The sequence below is a fragment of the Brachionichthys hirsutus genome, unplaced genomic scaffold (genome assembly GCF_040956055.1).
Source record: "Brachionichthys hirsutus isolate HB-005 unplaced genomic scaffold, CSIRO-AGI_Bhir_v1 contig_864, whole genome shotgun sequence".
Lineage (NCBI taxonomy): Eukaryota > Metazoa > Chordata > Actinopteri > Lophiiformes > Brachionichthyidae > Brachionichthys > Brachionichthys hirsutus.
In genome coordinates this window covers 6,694-25,000 of record NW_027180939.1, presented here as the reverse complement: position 1 = coordinate 25,000, position 18,307 = coordinate 6,694, and the positions used below count along the sequence as shown (strand labels likewise).

Genomic DNA, 18,307 nt, shown 5'->3' with positions numbered 1-18,307 from the left:
ATGCTCACCTTCTGAATGTTCAGTGTGATCTGCCCTCCAGGTAATCCGCCTGAGCTTCCAGTGCTGCTATATCCAGACTTGAGCTGAAACAGCAAGCAGAAGACAAAGATGGAAAACTACAACATTTGTGTTGAGAGACAGAAGCCGCCACTACTCGGAAAAACTGACTATAAAGTCTTTAACAGGTAAATATCAACAAAATGAAGATAACATTGGAAAATAAGTTAGATTAATAAAATGAAGGTCCTCAAATCTAGCGATATTTAATTGTATTCCATACATTAGTTTTTGAGGAAAGGTTAAGAAAAGATAGACAAGCATTGTACGCACTGATGCTTCGGCTGACCGTTAACTAAACGGAAGAAAGGAACACGTACAATACAAGACAAGTTCACATTAACGCACCTGCTCCATGGCCTCTGCCAGATGTTTGTTGAGCTTTTGTTCCCTATTGCGGAGCTTCTCAATGTCCCACTGGAGATCCTCCACCGTTGTCTCCATCTCAGACACCTTGGTCTCGGAGCTCGTCACTTTGTCCACTAACTCATTGTACTAAAAGTAAATAAAGGACAAAGATTTAACAACACTGATGTCATCAGCAAGGAACACGAATCAAACATTGCCCCCCCCCCCCACACACACACACACACACAAACGTATTTTACCATTAACATAGCACATTTCTACCACATTCTCTCATAAACATCCACAAACAATGCCGAAGACATTATACCTCCATGGACATCTTGTGCTGTCTGCCCTGCAGGAGAGTGGCGAGGTCTCGTAGTCTGATGTTCTCTTCCAGCAGGGTGTGATTCACACTGATGATGTCAGACTGACTATCATCTTCACATGCTGAAAGTCATGTGCAGCAACAGCTTGAGAACGACTCATGCGTGCATGAATGGCTGTGTCCATAACAGGCATGTTTCAGAGTTACCTGCAGCCTGGACTTGTTTGCACATATCGTCGATGCGGCTGTGCAGCCTGTCAAAGACACAGACCAAACAGGCGATGGCCTCCTTGCTGAACTGCATGCGATGCTGGAGGTGCAGGGTGAGCTCCTCCTCGCTGCTGTGCTCCAATGTCGCCAGAAAACCTTTGGCATTTTCCCTCAAGGGAGGAGGGGGTGGCACTGCATCTGAGCAAACTAGGAGGTGTTGTGTATGAGGTTAGTTGAGATTAGATGATCAGAAATAATAAATTGCAGAGACTCAGCGAATGTCATGTCACCATGGCGATTAGAAATGTGCATGAGCTGATAAAATAATACTGATAGATCGGTTTGTTTGTTTTAACCATAGTGCTAAATCTTATATATTTTCACAACAATTTTCTATAAAAACAATTTCAAACGCAGCAATACCTCAAGTAATCCTGATTCTGCTCTTGGACTATTTGTGCAGTTTTAATTGATTAAAAAACTAACCACCCGAATCAGATTAATATTGTCAGGTGTATTCTTGACTTCTTACAAAAATATAGACAGAATATATCTACCTTTAAGCAATACAATATTCACTTCATAAAACGTGTTCATGTTTTAGTGCGTAAACAACGGTAACGATTGAACAGAAATATTGGGCGTTAAATCGAATACAATGGCAAACAATTTATTTTCATCCCAATTAAATAGCAACACAGACGTTGCTTGTTTAAACATCATTCAAAAGCGGCCCACGAACGCACTCAGCGGGACAGCAGCTTGGTCGGGACAAACGCCGCTCACCTGTTGAGTCCTGGGACGGCTCTGTAGATGTCAACGACTCCTCTGATCCTGCAGGAGGTGCTGGCTGCTGCTGCTGCTGCTGCTGCTGCTCCTCCTGCCGTTCTTCCAGGTGCCGCTCTGCCTGGTCACCCTCATTCTGGCCTTCTGGGAGTGGGGGTGGAGGCACGACAGATGTTGGTGGGGTCACATTTACGGCAGTCGCCTCCACTGCCGTAGGGTCGGGGAGAGGGGCTGAGGGCGGCGCAGGCGTTGCAGTCAGAGTCTCTGGCTCGATACGTTTGCGCAGAATGTGCACGGTCTCTTCCAGCTGCAAATTAGAAAAGTATGAAAGTGTTAGTGTATATAAAAAAAAAGCATGAGCTTGAGATATTTTAGCACAATAACTTTGTGCAAAACACTACTATTAGCTACATACTAAAAATAAAATACATATCACTGTACATTATGCAATATATTAAATGCATGTTGGATGTGACAGATCCGACCCCCTGGCATATCTGTCATTTAAATGGACATTTTTGGAATCAAGCTTCTTTAGAGTACGAAACGCAGATGCACCTGTGACCAGTAGCGATTGACAATCAGCAGGGTAGTGTCGTCAGTGGCTTGTCTTTTCTCCAATTTCTCAATTTTCTCTCGTAACTCGTCCTCCATTGCCTGTCTCTGCTCCAATCGCTCACACAGCTTCTTATTCTTGAACTGGAGGACCTTCATGTCCATCTCCTCCTGCAAAGAAAAAAAAAAACAGGCACACCAAGATGAGAGAAATCAGAAACTCTGGGTGTTTTGTTTTTGCAAATAACACACGGAAATCTCACAACGTCAGTAGAAATGGTATTAAATAGGTGTAAACGATGGAAGTAAAATCCAAATGGGTTACCGTGGAGGAGATGCCAGCGATGCGTATCGGCTCAATGAGTGTGGTGGTGGTCTTCTCCTCTTTCTTACTTTTCTTCTCAGGTGGGCCAGGGCTATCCCCCCCCGAGGGACGTTTCCCTCCCCCAGCACCTGACATCTTCCCTTCACCTGCAAGAAATCACACATGCCATGAATTCGCTGCGATGCCCCCAGCCTCGAGAAGAGAAATGCCAGCAGTTGTGCTAATTCACAGAGTTGTGAATGTGCAACTCATTCATTTAATGTCACGTCAATTAGCTTCGCCTAATATTAGAAGCGAAAGGCTACTGAATTTAAATTGCTCTTAATGCTCGTCTGCTGGTGCTCCTGTGACATTTAACTCCTGAACATCACTTCCTTAAAAGCTATCGCCATTTTAATCTGCAAGTTATGTTCTATTACCGAACACAATCACGCTAGCTAACGCTAGCTAATGCTTGCTAATGCTAACGTTTACTCTACGAGTCCTGCTAATCTAAACTGCGCTTTGTCCCGCGGATTTAATGACTGGCGTTCAGCATTTTTTTTAACTCACTTGTGATGTTTACATGTATATGAAATCCTAAATGCACAAACGTGTTTAAACTGTTCTATTTCATGAAAGTTACAAACCTTCACAAGAAGCGACTAAAAATGACGCTGAGAGCGTCCAGAGAAACACGGGAAGTGACGACAATATACTTCCGCAAATTACAATATTTTAGTCAAGAAAATATTTGTATTGTTAGATAGTAGTACCTCAAAATATCACGACTCGATCCTAATTTTAATATCTTCGGAAAATGAAACAAAAATTATTAAAATATAATGCTTTAAAACCATCATGTACTGCAATCTTCAATCCGGACTCAAGGGGGCGGTACCGCTCAACAACAGGCTATAGTATCGCGGAATGTGGTTAGAATGCAAACGCTGTTCGGATGCTAGCTACCGGAAGTTAACATTTTCTATTGCTAACTTCGATACGGCCAACTCTTTACCGCGCACCGATATGGCTTTCAGATAGATTTAGATGTAACGTTGTTGCACTGATTCCTACTTCGCCGTTTCCTCGCCCTCTTATTTAATTGCATGCTTACGCGGTGAGTAAATTAGCGTCCCGTAACGGTGAGTGAACTTGTTTTGCAGTAAGGCCACAACCCGAGAACACAGCTTGTTATGTCATGATGGACCATGGACATGTTTTTAAAATTACAACAGAAAGTATTGTATGTGTGAATCCAAATAATGTCCTGCTTATTAGAATTATTATTTTTTTTAAACCTCAAATCCACAGAAAAGAAAACACTTCCTTGTCAGGAGTTAGCCCAGTAGTTTGTATTTTATTGTTTCTTGTAGATCTATATGGTGTCACCATGACCAAAGACATCATTGTTGGAGATGAATTACCAGACTGGGTGGGCGCCAAAGAGTTCTACCAGAAATATGATCCCAAGGAGGTCATCGGAAGGTAGAACCGCAAAATGAACCTTAAATCTCGGAACATCAGTGAAATCCAATGCGTATTTAATGTTCTCTGTGGTTTCCCAGGGGTGTGAGCAGTGTGGTGCGCAGGTGTGTGCACAGACACGCTGGTCAGGAGCTGGCAGTGAAGATAATTGAGATCACAGCAGAGAAGATGACTGCCCAACAGCTGGAGGAAGTGAAAATCTCCACACTGAAGGAGATCCAAGTCCTCGACATGGTGAAGGGACATCCCTCCATCAGTACGTCGGACGTCTGCTCTTTCGACTTCAAATTTCACATCAGTTTTCAAAGTGTTAAAAGAATGTTGTGTGTTCCCCCCCCCCCCCCCCCTTTTTAGTCACACTCATTGATTCTTATGAATCGGCAACCTTCATATTTTTGGTTTTTGACCTGTGAGTATTACAGCAAACAGCTACAATGCAAAGGTCTTAACCAGTTCCACCATAAATGTTTATTTGTTTAACTTGTTTTTGTTTACAGCATGAGGAGAGGAGAGCTGTTCGACTACCTCACTGATAAAGTTACTTTGACTGAAAAGGAAACCAGGTCGGCACCATCAGATCACTTGATTTACTCTGAGTCACCCTCATCAAACATTAATTCAACTGTATATGCATTTTATAGCCACCAATCAGTTTCAAAAAGCATGTAGTCACAAAACAAGCGTCGAGCACAGCACACATAAATCGTCTTAAGAGTTGTTTGGGAAACATCTCTGCATGGAAAATGTAGAGGTTGAAACCGCACCACCCTACAGGACTTAATAAAACGAACGCATTCCACCCACAGGAGCATGATGCGAGCTCTGCTCGAGGCCGTACGATATCTCCACTCCCTAAACATCATTCACCGGGACTTAAAGCCTGAGAATATTCTCTTGGATGATCAGGGACACCTCAAACTATCTGACTTTGGTTTCTCAGTACAGCTGCAGCCCGGAGAGAAGCTGAGAGGTACTGTAATATAAGATGGGGAAAAGATAATGATCTGTTTAGACGTGTGAATCATTTACATTGCCTGAGGTGAAAATGTTCTGTTGTTGCTTTCGTTCTAATTAGAGCTTTGTGGGACGCCTGGTTATTTGGCCCCTGAAATACTGAAATGTTCGATGGATGAAATGCACATAGGATACGGGAAAGAGGTCGATCTGTAAGTCTTTCATTTTATCAGAATATACTGGATGACAATGCACGATTCTTACATTTTTCTTCATAAATTCTCACCTTTTTAAACATGTGTTCTAAAGATGGGCATGCGGAGTGATCCTTTTCACCTTACTGGCTGGTTCGCCGCCATTCTGGCATCGCAAACAGATGCTGATGCTGAGGATGATCATGGAGGGCCGCTATCAGTTCAGCTCCCCTGAGTGGGATGACAGGTCTGACACGGTGAAAGACCTGGTAAGACGGCTAACCCTTGGAGTTTTGCCTTTCATTTTCGTGCAGCCATAGCGATGCTTCAGTTGTTGATCGTTAACAGACTTGTGATTTTTCTCACATAAGATCATGAGGTCAAGCCGCCGTGCTTATTGTTTCGCTGTGCAGATATCCAGGCTGCTGGTGGTGGACCCCTTTTCCCGTCTGACTGCTGAGCAAGCCTTGGCGCATCCCTTCTTCATGCTGTACCAGAAGGAAGAAGTACGATTATTCAGCCCCAGAAAAACATTTAGGGTGAGTCGCAGGATTAAAAAAAATAATAATTTGCACCTGACGTGATTTAAGCCGTAGTTATTTTTTCTAAAATCCCATTTGCCGTTGTGTTTTGCAGGTGTTGATCGTTACGGTGTTGGCCTGCATCAGGATGTACAGCCGTTATCGCAGGGCCCGGCCGCTGACTCGGGAGGTGCTCGCCCGAGATCCCTACTCCCTTCGCGGGGTCCGAAAACTCATAGATGGCTGTGCCTTCCGCATCTACGGGCACTGGGTGAAGAAAGGGGAGCAGCAGAACCGAGCTGCCCTCTTTCAGAACACCGCTAAGGTCATGCTGCTGGACCTGGAGGACTTTGAGACATGATAGGTCAAAGTCCTTCTCCGCTGTTTTTGTTTTTATTTAAGCGTTTGCGTGTGGTGCCATGTCAGTATTTGTTCTTGACGCATTACTATGTTTAGTTTTAAGAAGTTGAATTCGGGCGGGCAGGAATGTTTGCGTGCCTTTTTAATGCACACTCTGGTTCTACGAGTTACATTTAAAAAAAAAAAAAAATACACAACTTGATGTTCCTTATCTGCCCTGATCAAAGTCTGTGGTTGTTTTTGAAAATGTTTTTTTCCAGGTCAAGTGAAAGACGGGTTGCACAGTTGTTTTAGAGAACACATCACATATAAGTACGTAATGTATATTTAAGGTTTTACATGCTATTGGTCGTAACCGAAGGCGGTGTTTCTAACCACTGTGCGGCTGAAGTGAACATTAAATGTGCACTTTCTAATTTTGTGTAAATAGTTGTATATTTTAAAGAAGCTCAGATTTAAAAAATATTCCGGCATTACAAATCCACACCGGACCATTTCTTCTTTGAGGATCTTGGAGCTGTTATGCATGCAGACATTCCTCGGCAACTCATCTACAATAACTGTGAAAAGCATCTGTGACTGTATTCCCTATTTAAACAAACCAACGCCATTCCTTTGCCAGTTCATTCTTCAGTTTAATACGTGGTACTTTTTCTTCTCGGTACCTGCTTGAGAAGTGTACAGTAATGATAGAACAACCATTGTACTGTATATGAAGACGAAAGGTTCTAATAAAACAGATCTGTCAGTTAAAATTGACTTCTTGTGTTTGTTTCATCTATTTCTTGTGTTTGAGTTGTGGGGAGTCTAGTGGTCTGGTTTGCTGATCTACAATTTGTTTAATTTGCTGATCGAGTTGTCCAGACAAGAGCGCCATCTGTTCTTTGATCTCTTTCTCAATCATTGCCTTCAGTTCCGAGTTTGAACCTGCAGATGAGAAAATGATTTTGGGTGAATTTCGCTTCTGTCCGCGCGGTCCTTGTCTAATTAGTGATCCTACCAGGTGTGGGTCCCTCTGGCTCTGGGATGGATGTTTCCTGCGTCTGAGGAGAGCTGTCTGTCTTTAGCTCTGCTTCGGCTTCCGCCACATTTTCCGCATCTGGTGCTAAAAAAGTAGGTAATTGAATATTGTTCCGTCATCTAAAACATCACAAAATATCCTTTTCTAAATGCAACAAATTATAAGATATTAATATTTTATTGGCCTCCCTCTAATTATGTTCTAGTCGCATGATAAACATTTTATTATTCTTTTTCTTGCAATTAAGATTATTTGTACTTCTAAAACTGCAGATAATACATTACATTTTTTACCTGGAGCAGAAGAATCCTCCTTGAAATGTTCATCATGTTCTGAAATCCCGGAGTAAGTCAAAGACAAATCAAGTTTTACCTGTAAAATTTGAAAACTCGTTATTGACTTGTTAAAAGATTATGAGTAATTTCTCAAATCAACTCAGTCCCCCCCCAAAAATAAAAATTTCTTCTGATTTGTACCTGTGGAGTGAAAATGTATTTGTAGAGTTTGTAGTGTCGCATGTAGCCATCATAGATGTACTGAAAGATGGAATTCACCTCCTCACAGCTGAAGAGGTTGATACTGAAGGGAGGTCGCTTTTAAAAAGGAAACATAGACAAATATTACATGAAAACTATTCATGTTGGAATGATGTATGTAAAAGTAAAATAGTTACAAACCCTGACTGAGTGACAAAGAAGTAACTCCTTGCAGTATTTGAAACCCTCTTCTATGTTGTTGAGTGGAGTTTCTGCAAGGAAGGAGTTTTTACATCAATTGTCTGAACACATTAAGCTGTAGTATTTTTGAGCATACTACCTTTTTCTTATTGTTTAAGTACTGATTTGGTTTTGGACTTGTTTAGCTGCAGAGATAGCTCATGCATTACCTTTTCAGCTCATGCTTTTTAAAAGCCACGTCCATCCTAAAACCGCTAAGTCCACAGTCAAGATAACAATGAGGTGACTTCACTTACCTACGTTAACCTCATGGATGGACTTTATGATGGACAAGAGAGCGGACGTTTGTTCTGGTTTGAAGCTGCGATCTCTGCAAAAAAGGATGGTCTGGACATACAGCTCCAGCAGAACTCCTCTTCTGGGTTCCGGAAGGTCGACTCCAAGCACACTGCATAAAACGCTGTCAAAGACGCCGAGTCAGAATTCATGATTGATTACAAATATACATGCTTCTGGTTCGGGGGCAGAAACCTCTCCAGCTCAGGAATGAGCTGTATTTTGTCGATCATCTCCATGTCATGGTAGCTTACGTCTGTCCTGAAACATCCAGGGAATGGATTCAGCACATGATTAATCATGCAAACCAGTGGAACAGAGCATATAATCTGACTTTGTACACACAGCCCTTACCAGAGCATGACTTTAGCTTTCAGCTCCCGTGGAACCTGCACGACAAAACAGACTTTGTTTCACATGCAAAGCATTTCAAGCATTACGGGGCAGAACTGGGACTTGGTTGGGACTTGGGTCGAGTCCCAGCCCAGACAAAATATGGAGTGTGGACTGATGACTGGAGAGGGGCCCAGTCTACCTCCGAGGTGCCCTTGAGCAAGCTCTACAGCCCTTTACAGCTATTCTGTCAATGCTGAACAGTAAAGTGTTAGCTAAAGTCAGGTAACATTTGATCTCAAACGAGTTCAGCAAGCAGGCGGTAAAATAAACCAAAGATCTAAGTAGCTATTTCAAGTCAAACTTACATTGTAGACCAGAGCCTACCTTTATTTTCGTGTCCATTGTTGTTTTCTTTCAATTTAACCAAGTTAGAATTTGACAAAAAATAATTAAAATTTTGTGTTTGTCGCAAAAATAACACGTAAACTCTTATTTAAAAAAAAAAGAAAAATGATTTTTCAGTTCAAAAGTAAACAAATACAAACGGACGTTGTGTTTTTACCATTAGACGCACTCGGTGATAAGTTATCGAGACAACGCGGCCATTTCCTGTTTGGACGCCGCCTCGCTGTATCCTAGCAACAGTATTCCTTTTTTCCGGTTTTCTGCACTGAAACGTAAGTAAGAACTGAGAATAAGTAAATAATACATTCAAAACAAACACACGAATGAAAAAGAATAAATCCGCTGATATTTTTCGGCAGCTCGTCACAAAACTCTCAAGACACGAGAGGACATAAAGTAGACGCTGCTAACAGCAAGCTACTAATTATCCATTTATTTATATGGGTTAATAACGATAAAATAAATAAATAAATGGCAGATCCAAATGCAATCGATCCACTTCAAATAAGTAAAACAAGGAGATACCAAAATGTTCGCATGTTGACATCTGAGTAAGACTAGAATAATGGACAGGGGACAGGGGACAGACAGGGGACAGCAGCATTAGGCCTGAACATAAAGGAGTCGTGCACTGACTGAGCTGTGCACGGTGTGGTCTAAAGAACTTTATCCCCCTTTAATCCACTTTGCCTTCTGCTCCACGCAGGTGGACGGACACGCGTGTCAGATGGAGCAGGGCAAACACGCCGCTCCATTTGTAAATGCGCCTTTACTATTTTGGGAACGGAACCCTCTCTAACGATGAAACGTGGATGTTTGGATTTAACATTTTAGCTTTGGAGTATCTTTAATTTATCTACGACCTACTTCGTAATCATCATCAGTGTATTTGTAGACATGGAGGAACCTGACATAAGACAACAAAAGCTGGACAACCAGGTAAAGATTATTAGTGTTTGACATAATTTACTCATCAATTAATCTGAGATAGCTTCTAAAATATTCTTAATTGGTACAACAATTATAATGCACTTCAAATGACTGATAATTAGACGATTTCTTTTTTTTTTTTTTGTCACTAGTAAAAGCACATGTAGGACGGTCGAAGACTAAAGTAATTAGTAATTAATGCTATACTCACAGGTTCATCCAGAATCAGAGGGGCCTCAACCCTCAGATGGACATACCTGCATACGACAGGCGATATCTGGGATTTGATCAATTTACACAGCCAACAAGATCTATGTGGTTACTTTTATAAGAGAATCTACTGTTCATAATTTCCACAGGATTTAGTGCAAAGTCTGTTGAGTGTAGTTGTCTCCATTTGCATAAAAAATTATATGTACATTGTGGAAACATTTGATTCTTGGAGGAGACAAAATGTCACAATAAGAATGGTTGATTTTTGTGGAATATGTTGCAAGTAAGAGTAATTGTTACTCTCAGTGTTTTCTGATTACAAATAACGGATAATCTGAGGCGATTTTAAATCAAATGAATGAATGAAATTTTCCTCTGTGTTTATCTATCAAGCGTATTTAACTTCTAAATAGAAGTTAAATGTCTTCACCAGAGACACTTTTCCATTTCTGTGTGAGAAGCAAATTCAATCACGCAACATGAATCTTTTAGATTTAAGAAGCGCTCGAGTTGCTTTGTTGATGTATACGAGCATTGACAGTTTGAATTGGAATTCTAATGCCCAGTCGCCCCACAGCGAACCCTCTTAATGAAAAAGCAGCAAAAGAAGAGGGCGGATTCTCAAATGGTGGTGGCCAATCGAGACTCTCGCCAAAAGCAGAGAAACCGAAAGCCCAAAGCGGAGCATTCTGAGGAAACGGCGCTGTTGATCAGCCAATCCCTGAGCAGCACGTCCCTCAGTGGTCAGTATTAGAATCCTTACTCTGTGTAGCAGATGAAGAACCGACTATTGATTGAAAAATCTAATAATAAATAATATTAGATAGAAATGATTTTTGATTGTGTTCTACGTAGATCAAGTTGAATACGCTCTTGATAACCCACTGGATGTGATTACACTGGCTGACTGTGACACGATGGCGAGCATGATGTCAGAGACGCCTGGCGCTCCCCGGACAATGGACCTGGAGATCGACAAGGAGCCTGCGGGGAGCTGCGAAGTGAAGCGTGACAGTCGGGTGGAGGGGGAAAAGCCGAGGAAGAAAGACGTGAAAAAAGAGAAAGCTCAACGTGAGAACGGGCGAAATGTTTCACTTGTGTTCCGTGTCTCCATCTGTACACTAACAACTACTTTCCTCTGATAAATGATTCACGATCGACTCGCTGTCTTTCCAGTGGTGGAACAGATCGACGAAAAGGAGGCAGATAAGGAAAAGGGAATGGATAAAATAAATAAAAAGAAAGACAACGTGAAAAAGTCTGAAGAGCCGCAGACGACAAACACGACGACCAAACAAGAGCGTAAAAGTAACACCAATGTCCAGAGTGTCGTTACCATACGTGTGTCTGCGTAGCGCTCTGCACATCACACAAGGTGCCGTTACAGCAAGTGTTCCTTTTTCTGTAGAGAAGAATGTTTCAACCGCGGAGAAAGAGTCGGAGGAGGCAAGTTCAAAGAGCAGCGAAGGTGACGAAAGCGATGATGAAGGAGACGATGAGTGCCGGAGGCCCATCCCTCAAGTGCCAAAGAGGAAAAAGCAGCTTGACACACGTGAGCAATAGAATGGTTTCGACATGTTTCAACGAGCAGCTATAACCGCTGAGTTTAATGTAAAGGCTAATGTTGACTCTCATCCCAACAGTCAGGTGCCAAATAAGTGACGAAAGCAAAGACGAGGAGATCCAGGAAAATGAGACAAAGGAAAAAAGGAGAAATAAAGAGAAAGCTACGCCGAGCCTGGGTTCCCTGAACTCCAATTACAAGGAGCTTTCGTCTTCTGACTCTGAATCCCACGACAGAGTGAGAATCTCTCATGCGTGAAAAAAGGAAAATTGTTTCTATTTGGCATGGAAAGTATGTGAGAATGTTTTTTTCTTATCACTTAGTCAACATCTCCGCTGTCGGTGGACGACCTTGAGGAGTTTGCTCTGCGTCCGGCCCCCAGAGATGCAACGATCCAGTGCAGGGTCACCAGAGACAGGAGAGGCATGGAGAAAGGCATTTACCCAACGTACTACCTCCACATGGAGAAGGAGGACGGCAAGCGGGTTGGGACATCTGCACAGCATTGACACAGCCATTGCACTTCTGTTTAACTTTACTGACTTTTTTCTGTTTATTTTATGTTCCTTTACTTTATGTTATTTCCAAGGTGTTTCTAATGGCAGGCAGGAAAAGAAAAAAGTGCAAAACATCGAACTATCTCATCTCCACTGATCCCACAAACCTTTCCAGAGACACAAGCTGCTATATAGGAAAACTAAGGTATGTTATGTTAAAGAATAGAACATTAAACCAAATGATTTTTTTCCACATGTCTTTTAGCCGTTACTACGAAGACCGAGGTTCGGCTGTTTGCTATACACAGCCAAACTGCAAGATGCCACTAAATCTGGCACTTTGGATGTTATATACTCTCCACAGCAAATTTCCTGGCATCAATTGATTAAATTCAAATGTTATTTGATTTTTATGGACCCAAATTGTTTATGGACACCAAAAATATCTGATGTAAAAAACAACTGAACAACAAAAGAATGTGATCCTGATTTGGGGGATCACTATTTTTTCAATTCCATCCACCTGTAATTTGGAAGGTAACACTCGCCAGCAATGAAAGCGGACGATTCACAAATGTACATACGTGTTAATTGCTTATATGACATCACCAACAATGACTCCAAAATAAGAGTTTTTAGTTTTTCTTTTGTCATTTTGGGACATCATTTTAAATGGAAATACTGCAAATGCACCTGGTAGCTGTTGTTTCTTCTTGTCCCGCCTGGTTTTCACATCATGCATCTCAGACTCTGTTCTTGCAGGTCTAATGTTCTGGGAACAAAGTTCACAGTCTATGATAGTGGTGAAAACCCAGAGAAAAAGCCTTACATCAAAGAATGTGAGTCAGTGCGGCAAGAGCTGGCTGCAATCTGCTACGTAAGTTCAAAATGGGTCTTAATCCTGTGTCCTGTTAACACACCATGCAAGAGATGAAGAGAAAAAACAAACCACTTCCTTTTTTGCCTTTTGTTTTCCAGGCGACGAATGTGCTTGGGTTTAAGGGTCCAAGGAAAATGACTGTGATCATCCCTGGCATGTTGGAAAATGATGAAAGAGTGTCCATTCGTCCGAAAAACGTATGCTGAAGAGATCTTCAAATCTACAGTGACATTCAGAGTGAAATATTGCTCACATTTTCGCATTATTCCAGGATCTTGAGACTCTACTGGTTCGCCACGGAAATGGCAACACAGACAAACTGGTGACCCTGGTGAATAAATCCCCGAGTTGGAACGAAGAGACTCAATCGTATGTGCTCAACTTTCACGGGCGTGTCACCCAGGCCTCGGTGAAGAACTTCCAGATCATCCACCCTGATAACGGTGAGCTTAACTTATTGTCTCCTCTTACTCCTCTCTACTCACAAAGGGAAACCGCCTCATGTTCCAGCGTCGGTGTCATCCTTTGCCTTTTCCTCCTCCAGAGGATTACATAGCGATGCAGTTTGGCCGTGTGGCAGAAGACGTCTTCTCCATGGATTACAGTTTCCCCATGTGCGCGCTGCAAGCCTTTGCCATCACCCTGTCGTCCTTTGATGGCAAGCTGGCCTGCGAGTAGATGCGCGCTGGTGGGACCTGGATAGAAAGTTAGAGTTTACACTAAAAATTGTTTTAATAGTATGGTATTATTTTACAGATCATTTCAGTCAAAGTCATTACAACCGACTGTGATGCGAAATGTCATGCTTGTAAGACTTTTATTAAATGTTGTCTCATGCTGTTAAATATTGTGACAACACTACCAATGAAATATTAAATATTAATACAACGTTTGCATGTCTGTTTATGATTTTAAATTAATATATGGTACTGTTCATGTACTTTAATACATCCACCTAGACAATTAACAAACACACACACCTGCTGTCACAACGCAGACAGGTGGAAGCCAAAAGCACGACGGAAGAAGGGAGGCCAGTAACGTTACTTTAAGGTACCAGCAGACAAATCAGAATGGGGCAGGCAAATGGCTGAGTTCCGGGAGGCAGATAGAGTTCATAAACCAGGCAAACAACCCAAAACAGGCAGACAAATCCAAAAAAGACAAGCAGGGCAGGTACACATGAATCAGAACGAGAACAGGAGTGCTGGAGAGCAAGAAGGAGTGAGGGCCGATGAGAGATGAGCTGCAGGAGGAGAAGATAGGAGAGGTTAGTGCATGGAAAACTACTGATCCTGCTCATGCTGTGACACCTACGGACAATAAGCTGCAGGATTCTGGAAGTTGGAGAAAGCCCACACAGACACGGGGAGAACATGCAAACGCCACACAGAAAGTAATCAAACCTGGAACCTTCTTGACGCGAGGCAACAGGGCTACCCACTGCGCCACCTTGCCGTCTCGCTGTAATACATACATTTGCAATTTGAAAAAAATATGCTTCTGGTCGTTTATCAACAGCAGAGTGGGATACACGTTTAGCAATGCATTTAAAAACTGAAAAGAAAAAACAACCAACCTTGTATCATATGTTGCCTAACTGAAAAAAGATTTAGAGACAACCATATGAGAGTTTCTGCTGTTGCACAATATGCAACCTTCAAAAAAAAAAAATACATTAATCTCATCTAAGAATCATTGGTTATCTCAAACTTTCATTACAAGCTCACGTGTGGGCATACGAGGGGCCGGAAAGCCATCTAGGTCTCCACAAACAGAAATAGGCCTTCATGCCAAACTGTGGTCAAGTAAGCTTGTCAGAAATTTATATTTTATTTTGATAGCGAGAAAGTGTGGAAACATGTTTTTTTATGTGTCTTATTGAAATGCTCTTCTCTCTTATATTAAAAAAAAAAGATGCAGCGTTGCTTGTGTTGCCTCAGAACACAACAATGAAGAGTCTGGTTCAATGCATTTCAGTAAAAACTATGATCTGCCCTACTCGGCTTAAACGAAGTGGCATGCAGTGTCGGGTTGCAGACAGCGACTTCCTCTTGATACGCAATCACCCAGTGTGTGAGTTTAGTGTGTCTACAGACTGGAAATCAACACAACCAGGACACAGCCGGAGTCGAGCCGATCTGTGGACAAACTGATGATGATGAATATATTTATTAGATAGATGAACGCCATCTAGAGCAGAAGATGTCTAAAGCCCACTTCCACTTAGATCAGTTCATGGGAACGGTAAAGAAAAAAGGAAATATTCATTTCTGCTACTGGAAATATTATTCTACTGTACATATTCAGGGTATTCGAATATGCTTTTCTGTAATGTATTTGGATAAATAGTCCAAATAGAATTTATTTTCCATATGAACAAAATTTTGGAACAAATCCTGAAAAATCCTTTTTATTACGATTCTCTTTTAATCCGAGCATCTTTGATGCAATTTGGGACGATTAAGCCATTCTAGTTCATGTGACAGGTGGAGTTTCATCATTTTTTTTGGTGTCTAATCAGCTCGTCATTGTGGTGAGTTTCGCCACAGTGCTGCTGTGACATGAACGTCTTCCAGTATTTCACCAATTCAGCAGGTCACCAAGCAGGAAGCCGTCAGAAGGGCAGTCAGAGATTTGATCTGATCTCCCTGCAGAGTTAAACATGAGCAGACCATTTGGTGTTTTGTATTTTACTTAATTCTGATTCAAGGTAAATAGGATTTAATCAAGAAGGAAAAAAAAGACATATTTTGCACATATTGCATTTCACGCCCGGTCCATGTGCAAATTCTTCTTCCTCTGCGCCTGATAGTGATCGTGATCAGCGTGAAGAGACTGACAGGAAACTCCCTCTCTCTCAGCCAACTTTAAAAGTTTTCAGCTGCCCTTCAGGACGTCACAACGTTATCCCCTCTGTGCTGCGCTGATGTCTGGACCATTTGCTGTGATGGGTCAGAGCCCTCTGATCTCGGTTCTGCTCCTGCCTCTCTGCCTGCAATGGAATCCGGTCACAGGTTGTATCTGCTGTTATTTTCACTTATAGCTGTAGATCTGTCGCTCATTAAAACACGAGTCAGTTAAGATTAGTTTGCTTCTTTATTTCATGAAAAAGAAATACACTTCACCAGTTAAAAGTCTTCCCATACAAGTAAATATTCGTAATTATGTAGACAGCCATTCATAAAAAAATCACTTTCTAATTTACTGTTTTAAAAGGCTATTCTGAAACAATCTTCACGTACCTATGAAAAATAATGAATTTTCCTGCAGGCCACAAAAACATTTCGATTTTAAAAATTTATATAAGGTGGATTCATCACTGGCCAGAAAACAAACTCCTTTTTAATCGTGTGTGCATAAACGGTTTGCTATGAACTGACCGCTACGTATTTCCAGGAGTGGCCCACCGTCTCCGCTGTGTGAACGATTACCTGCTCACCATTAACTGCTCCCTGAGCGTCGGAGCTTTGGAAAACCCTTCAGAGAACAACAGCTACTGGCTCATTTTCAAAGAATCCAATGAACCGTGAGGCCCGATTCTCATCATCCTATAAGCATAATGAGATCATAAGGGATGTCTGATCGATGGCCCTCCTTGCACAGAGAGAAGTTTGAATGCATGCTGGCCAAATCCAATGGCGATTACTTCTGTTCTGCTAAAAAACACAACCTGACGCCTGACGACGACGACTATTACTCGGTGACCTTTTCGGATATCGACATCTATGAGATCTCCTTGTGCCATAACGGAAGCAACGGGTCTGAACTCTGTGAGCTGCTGGACGAAGAATACAGGCCTTCTACGAACAGTAAGAAACACGCCGGTCTGCTCTCACAATATGAATCCGTCTCGTATTTATGTTGTCTTTACTGCGCTCTCTCCTCAGTTAAACCAAACGCACCACGCTGCCTCACGCTGAGCTGCAACTCAAGCCAGCACCACTTCAGCTGGAAAGGTGCTGAGGAATACGTGTTCACCGGCCTGATGCGAACCCTGATCTACCAGCTCCAGTATTTCAAAGGAGGAGACAACGATGACGTAAACATTGAAACAACTAACCGACTAATGACAGATAAAATAACGATGTTCTTCTCTGATTTGTGGACCTTTCGGAATCGGAATAAATCGATTTGGGTTATTTCTTTCAGTCGATTCCACGAGACATTAACACTGAAAATATCGATTGTTCTGTGGGCGATGAGGATTTTGAGCCAGACTCACAGTATACCGGCAGAGTGCGATCCAGCCCTAATCAGGTCATTTACAAAGGACAGTGGAGTGACTGGTCTGGTGAGGTCACCTGGAGGACAAAGCCAACTGGAGAAGGTGAGTCTACCTGAGGACCAGGTGTCTAAGAAATCAGATCCACCGTCTTAACGTAACCCCGAGCTCACGTGTCCATACAGGCGTCCCACCGAACCCATTTGGTTTTGGACTGGAGGTCATCATCACCCTGTGTGTGATCACGATGTTCCTTTTGCTTCTGTGCTTTGCTCAAATTAAAAAGTAAGGTTCTCCTCCAGATGTTTACTTATGTTTACAGTACAGCACTTATTCCCTAAAATCTCAGAAGTCGTCTTTTCGGTTCCTCCCAGATGGAGACAAAGTGCCTTCATCCCGACTCCAGCGCCGTACTTTGACAGCCTCTACAGTGACTGCCGGGGAGACTTCAAAGTAAGCTCAACTTGTCTTGTGGAAATGCAAAAACGTATCTTACAGAAATGCTAACGAACACGACTGCGCTTGCAGAGCTGGGTGATTACGTCGGACAAAACGGGAGGCGTGTTGACAGCGGAAGAAACGCTCCAGATCGACACCGTTATCAAGGGTGAAGATACCCGGGAGGAGAGTCACGACCCTTCAGTGGGGAGCAGCAAATACATGAATCTAACCAACCCAGCCCGTGTTTTGGGTGTCCCACATCCCATGAGTCCTGCTGAAGGAGACTCTGGGTGTTGGCTCAGCAGCCACAAACCCCAAGAAACAGGACCCCCCTTTTACTACAATGAGTACTGCACTCTGAGCGCCGTCGAGCAGACTAATCCAGCAGACGCACGGCACAACGGGGGGGGGCATCGGCTAAACGTGGCCCGACTGGGATGATCAGCAGGGATGCAGTCACTGAAGCTGTTTATATGGAGTAACTAGAGTGTAAAATATATAAGGAAATTTTTTCTACAGTAAAAAAAACTCCTTGAGAAGACAGTGTAAAAAAACAAACAAACAAAAAATAATATTCAGTGAGCTATCTTGTGGCGTCTGAAGAATTAGCCGATGTTTATATTTCCCGCTTGAAATGAATCAATGTTAACATTTTGTAGAAAGTTTTATTTACGCCA

The 18,307-nt window shown here is 42.3% G+C and overlaps 4 protein-coding genes across 4 annotated transcripts; 2 read left to right on the top strand and 2 right to left on the bottom strand.

The window, feature by feature from the left end:
- Positions 1-8: 8 nt before the first annotated feature.
- On the bottom strand, positions 9-2,744 carry LOC137916919 (E3 ubiquitin-protein ligase BRE1B-like; the record flags this gene model as incomplete). Its single annotated transcript, XM_068759875.1, has 7 exons — positions 2,610-2,744; positions 2,288-2,455; positions 1,721-2,036; positions 941-1,135; positions 734-855; positions 406-552; positions 9-83 (listed from the first exon to the last, which is right to left on the bottom strand). Coding segments are annotated over exons 1-7 (1,158 nt in total), but the record flags the coding sequence as incomplete, so codon positions are not given.
- Positions 2,745-3,981: 1,237 nt separating this feature from the next.
- Positions 3,982-6,882, top strand: LOC137916916 (phosphorylase b kinase gamma catalytic chain, liver/testis isoform-like). Its single transcript, XM_068759871.1, has 9 exons — positions 3,982-4,076; positions 4,157-4,332; positions 4,431-4,485; positions 4,574-4,639; positions 4,883-5,046; positions 5,152-5,242; positions 5,340-5,493; positions 5,638-5,763; positions 5,861-6,882. The coding sequence occupies exons 1-9, from the start codon at positions 3,982-3,984 to the stop codon at positions 6,104-6,106; spliced, it is 1,173 nt and encodes a 390-aa protein (XP_068615972.1). The 3' UTR covers positions 6,107-6,882.
- A 1-nt stretch (position 6,883) lies between these two features.
- Positions 6,884-8,877, bottom strand: LOC137916918 (cilia- and flagella-associated protein 119-like). The gene is made up of 9 exons (XM_068759874.1): positions 8,860-8,877; positions 8,494-8,528; positions 8,335-8,400; positions 8,100-8,263; positions 7,804-7,874; positions 7,603-7,719; positions 7,420-7,498; positions 7,106-7,210; positions 6,884-7,032 (listed from the first exon to the last, which is right to left on the bottom strand). The coding sequence occupies exons 1-9, from the start codon at positions 8,875-8,877 to the stop codon at positions 6,884-6,886; spliced, it is 804 nt and encodes a 267-aa protein (XP_068615975.1).
- Positions 8,878-9,777: 900 nt separating this feature from the next.
- Positions 9,778-13,642, top strand: LOC137916917 (tubby protein homolog). Its single transcript, XM_068759873.1, has 12 exons — positions 9,778-9,819; positions 10,601-10,766; positions 10,879-11,094; positions 11,200-11,331; positions 11,432-11,575; positions 11,667-11,824; positions 11,911-12,072; positions 12,177-12,289; positions 12,847-12,961; positions 13,063-13,161; positions 13,236-13,407; positions 13,509-13,642. The coding sequence occupies exons 1-12, from the start codon at positions 9,778-9,780 to the stop codon at positions 13,640-13,642; spliced, it is 1,653 nt and encodes a 550-aa protein (XP_068615974.1).
- Positions 13,643-18,307: the final 4,665 nt, after the last annotated feature.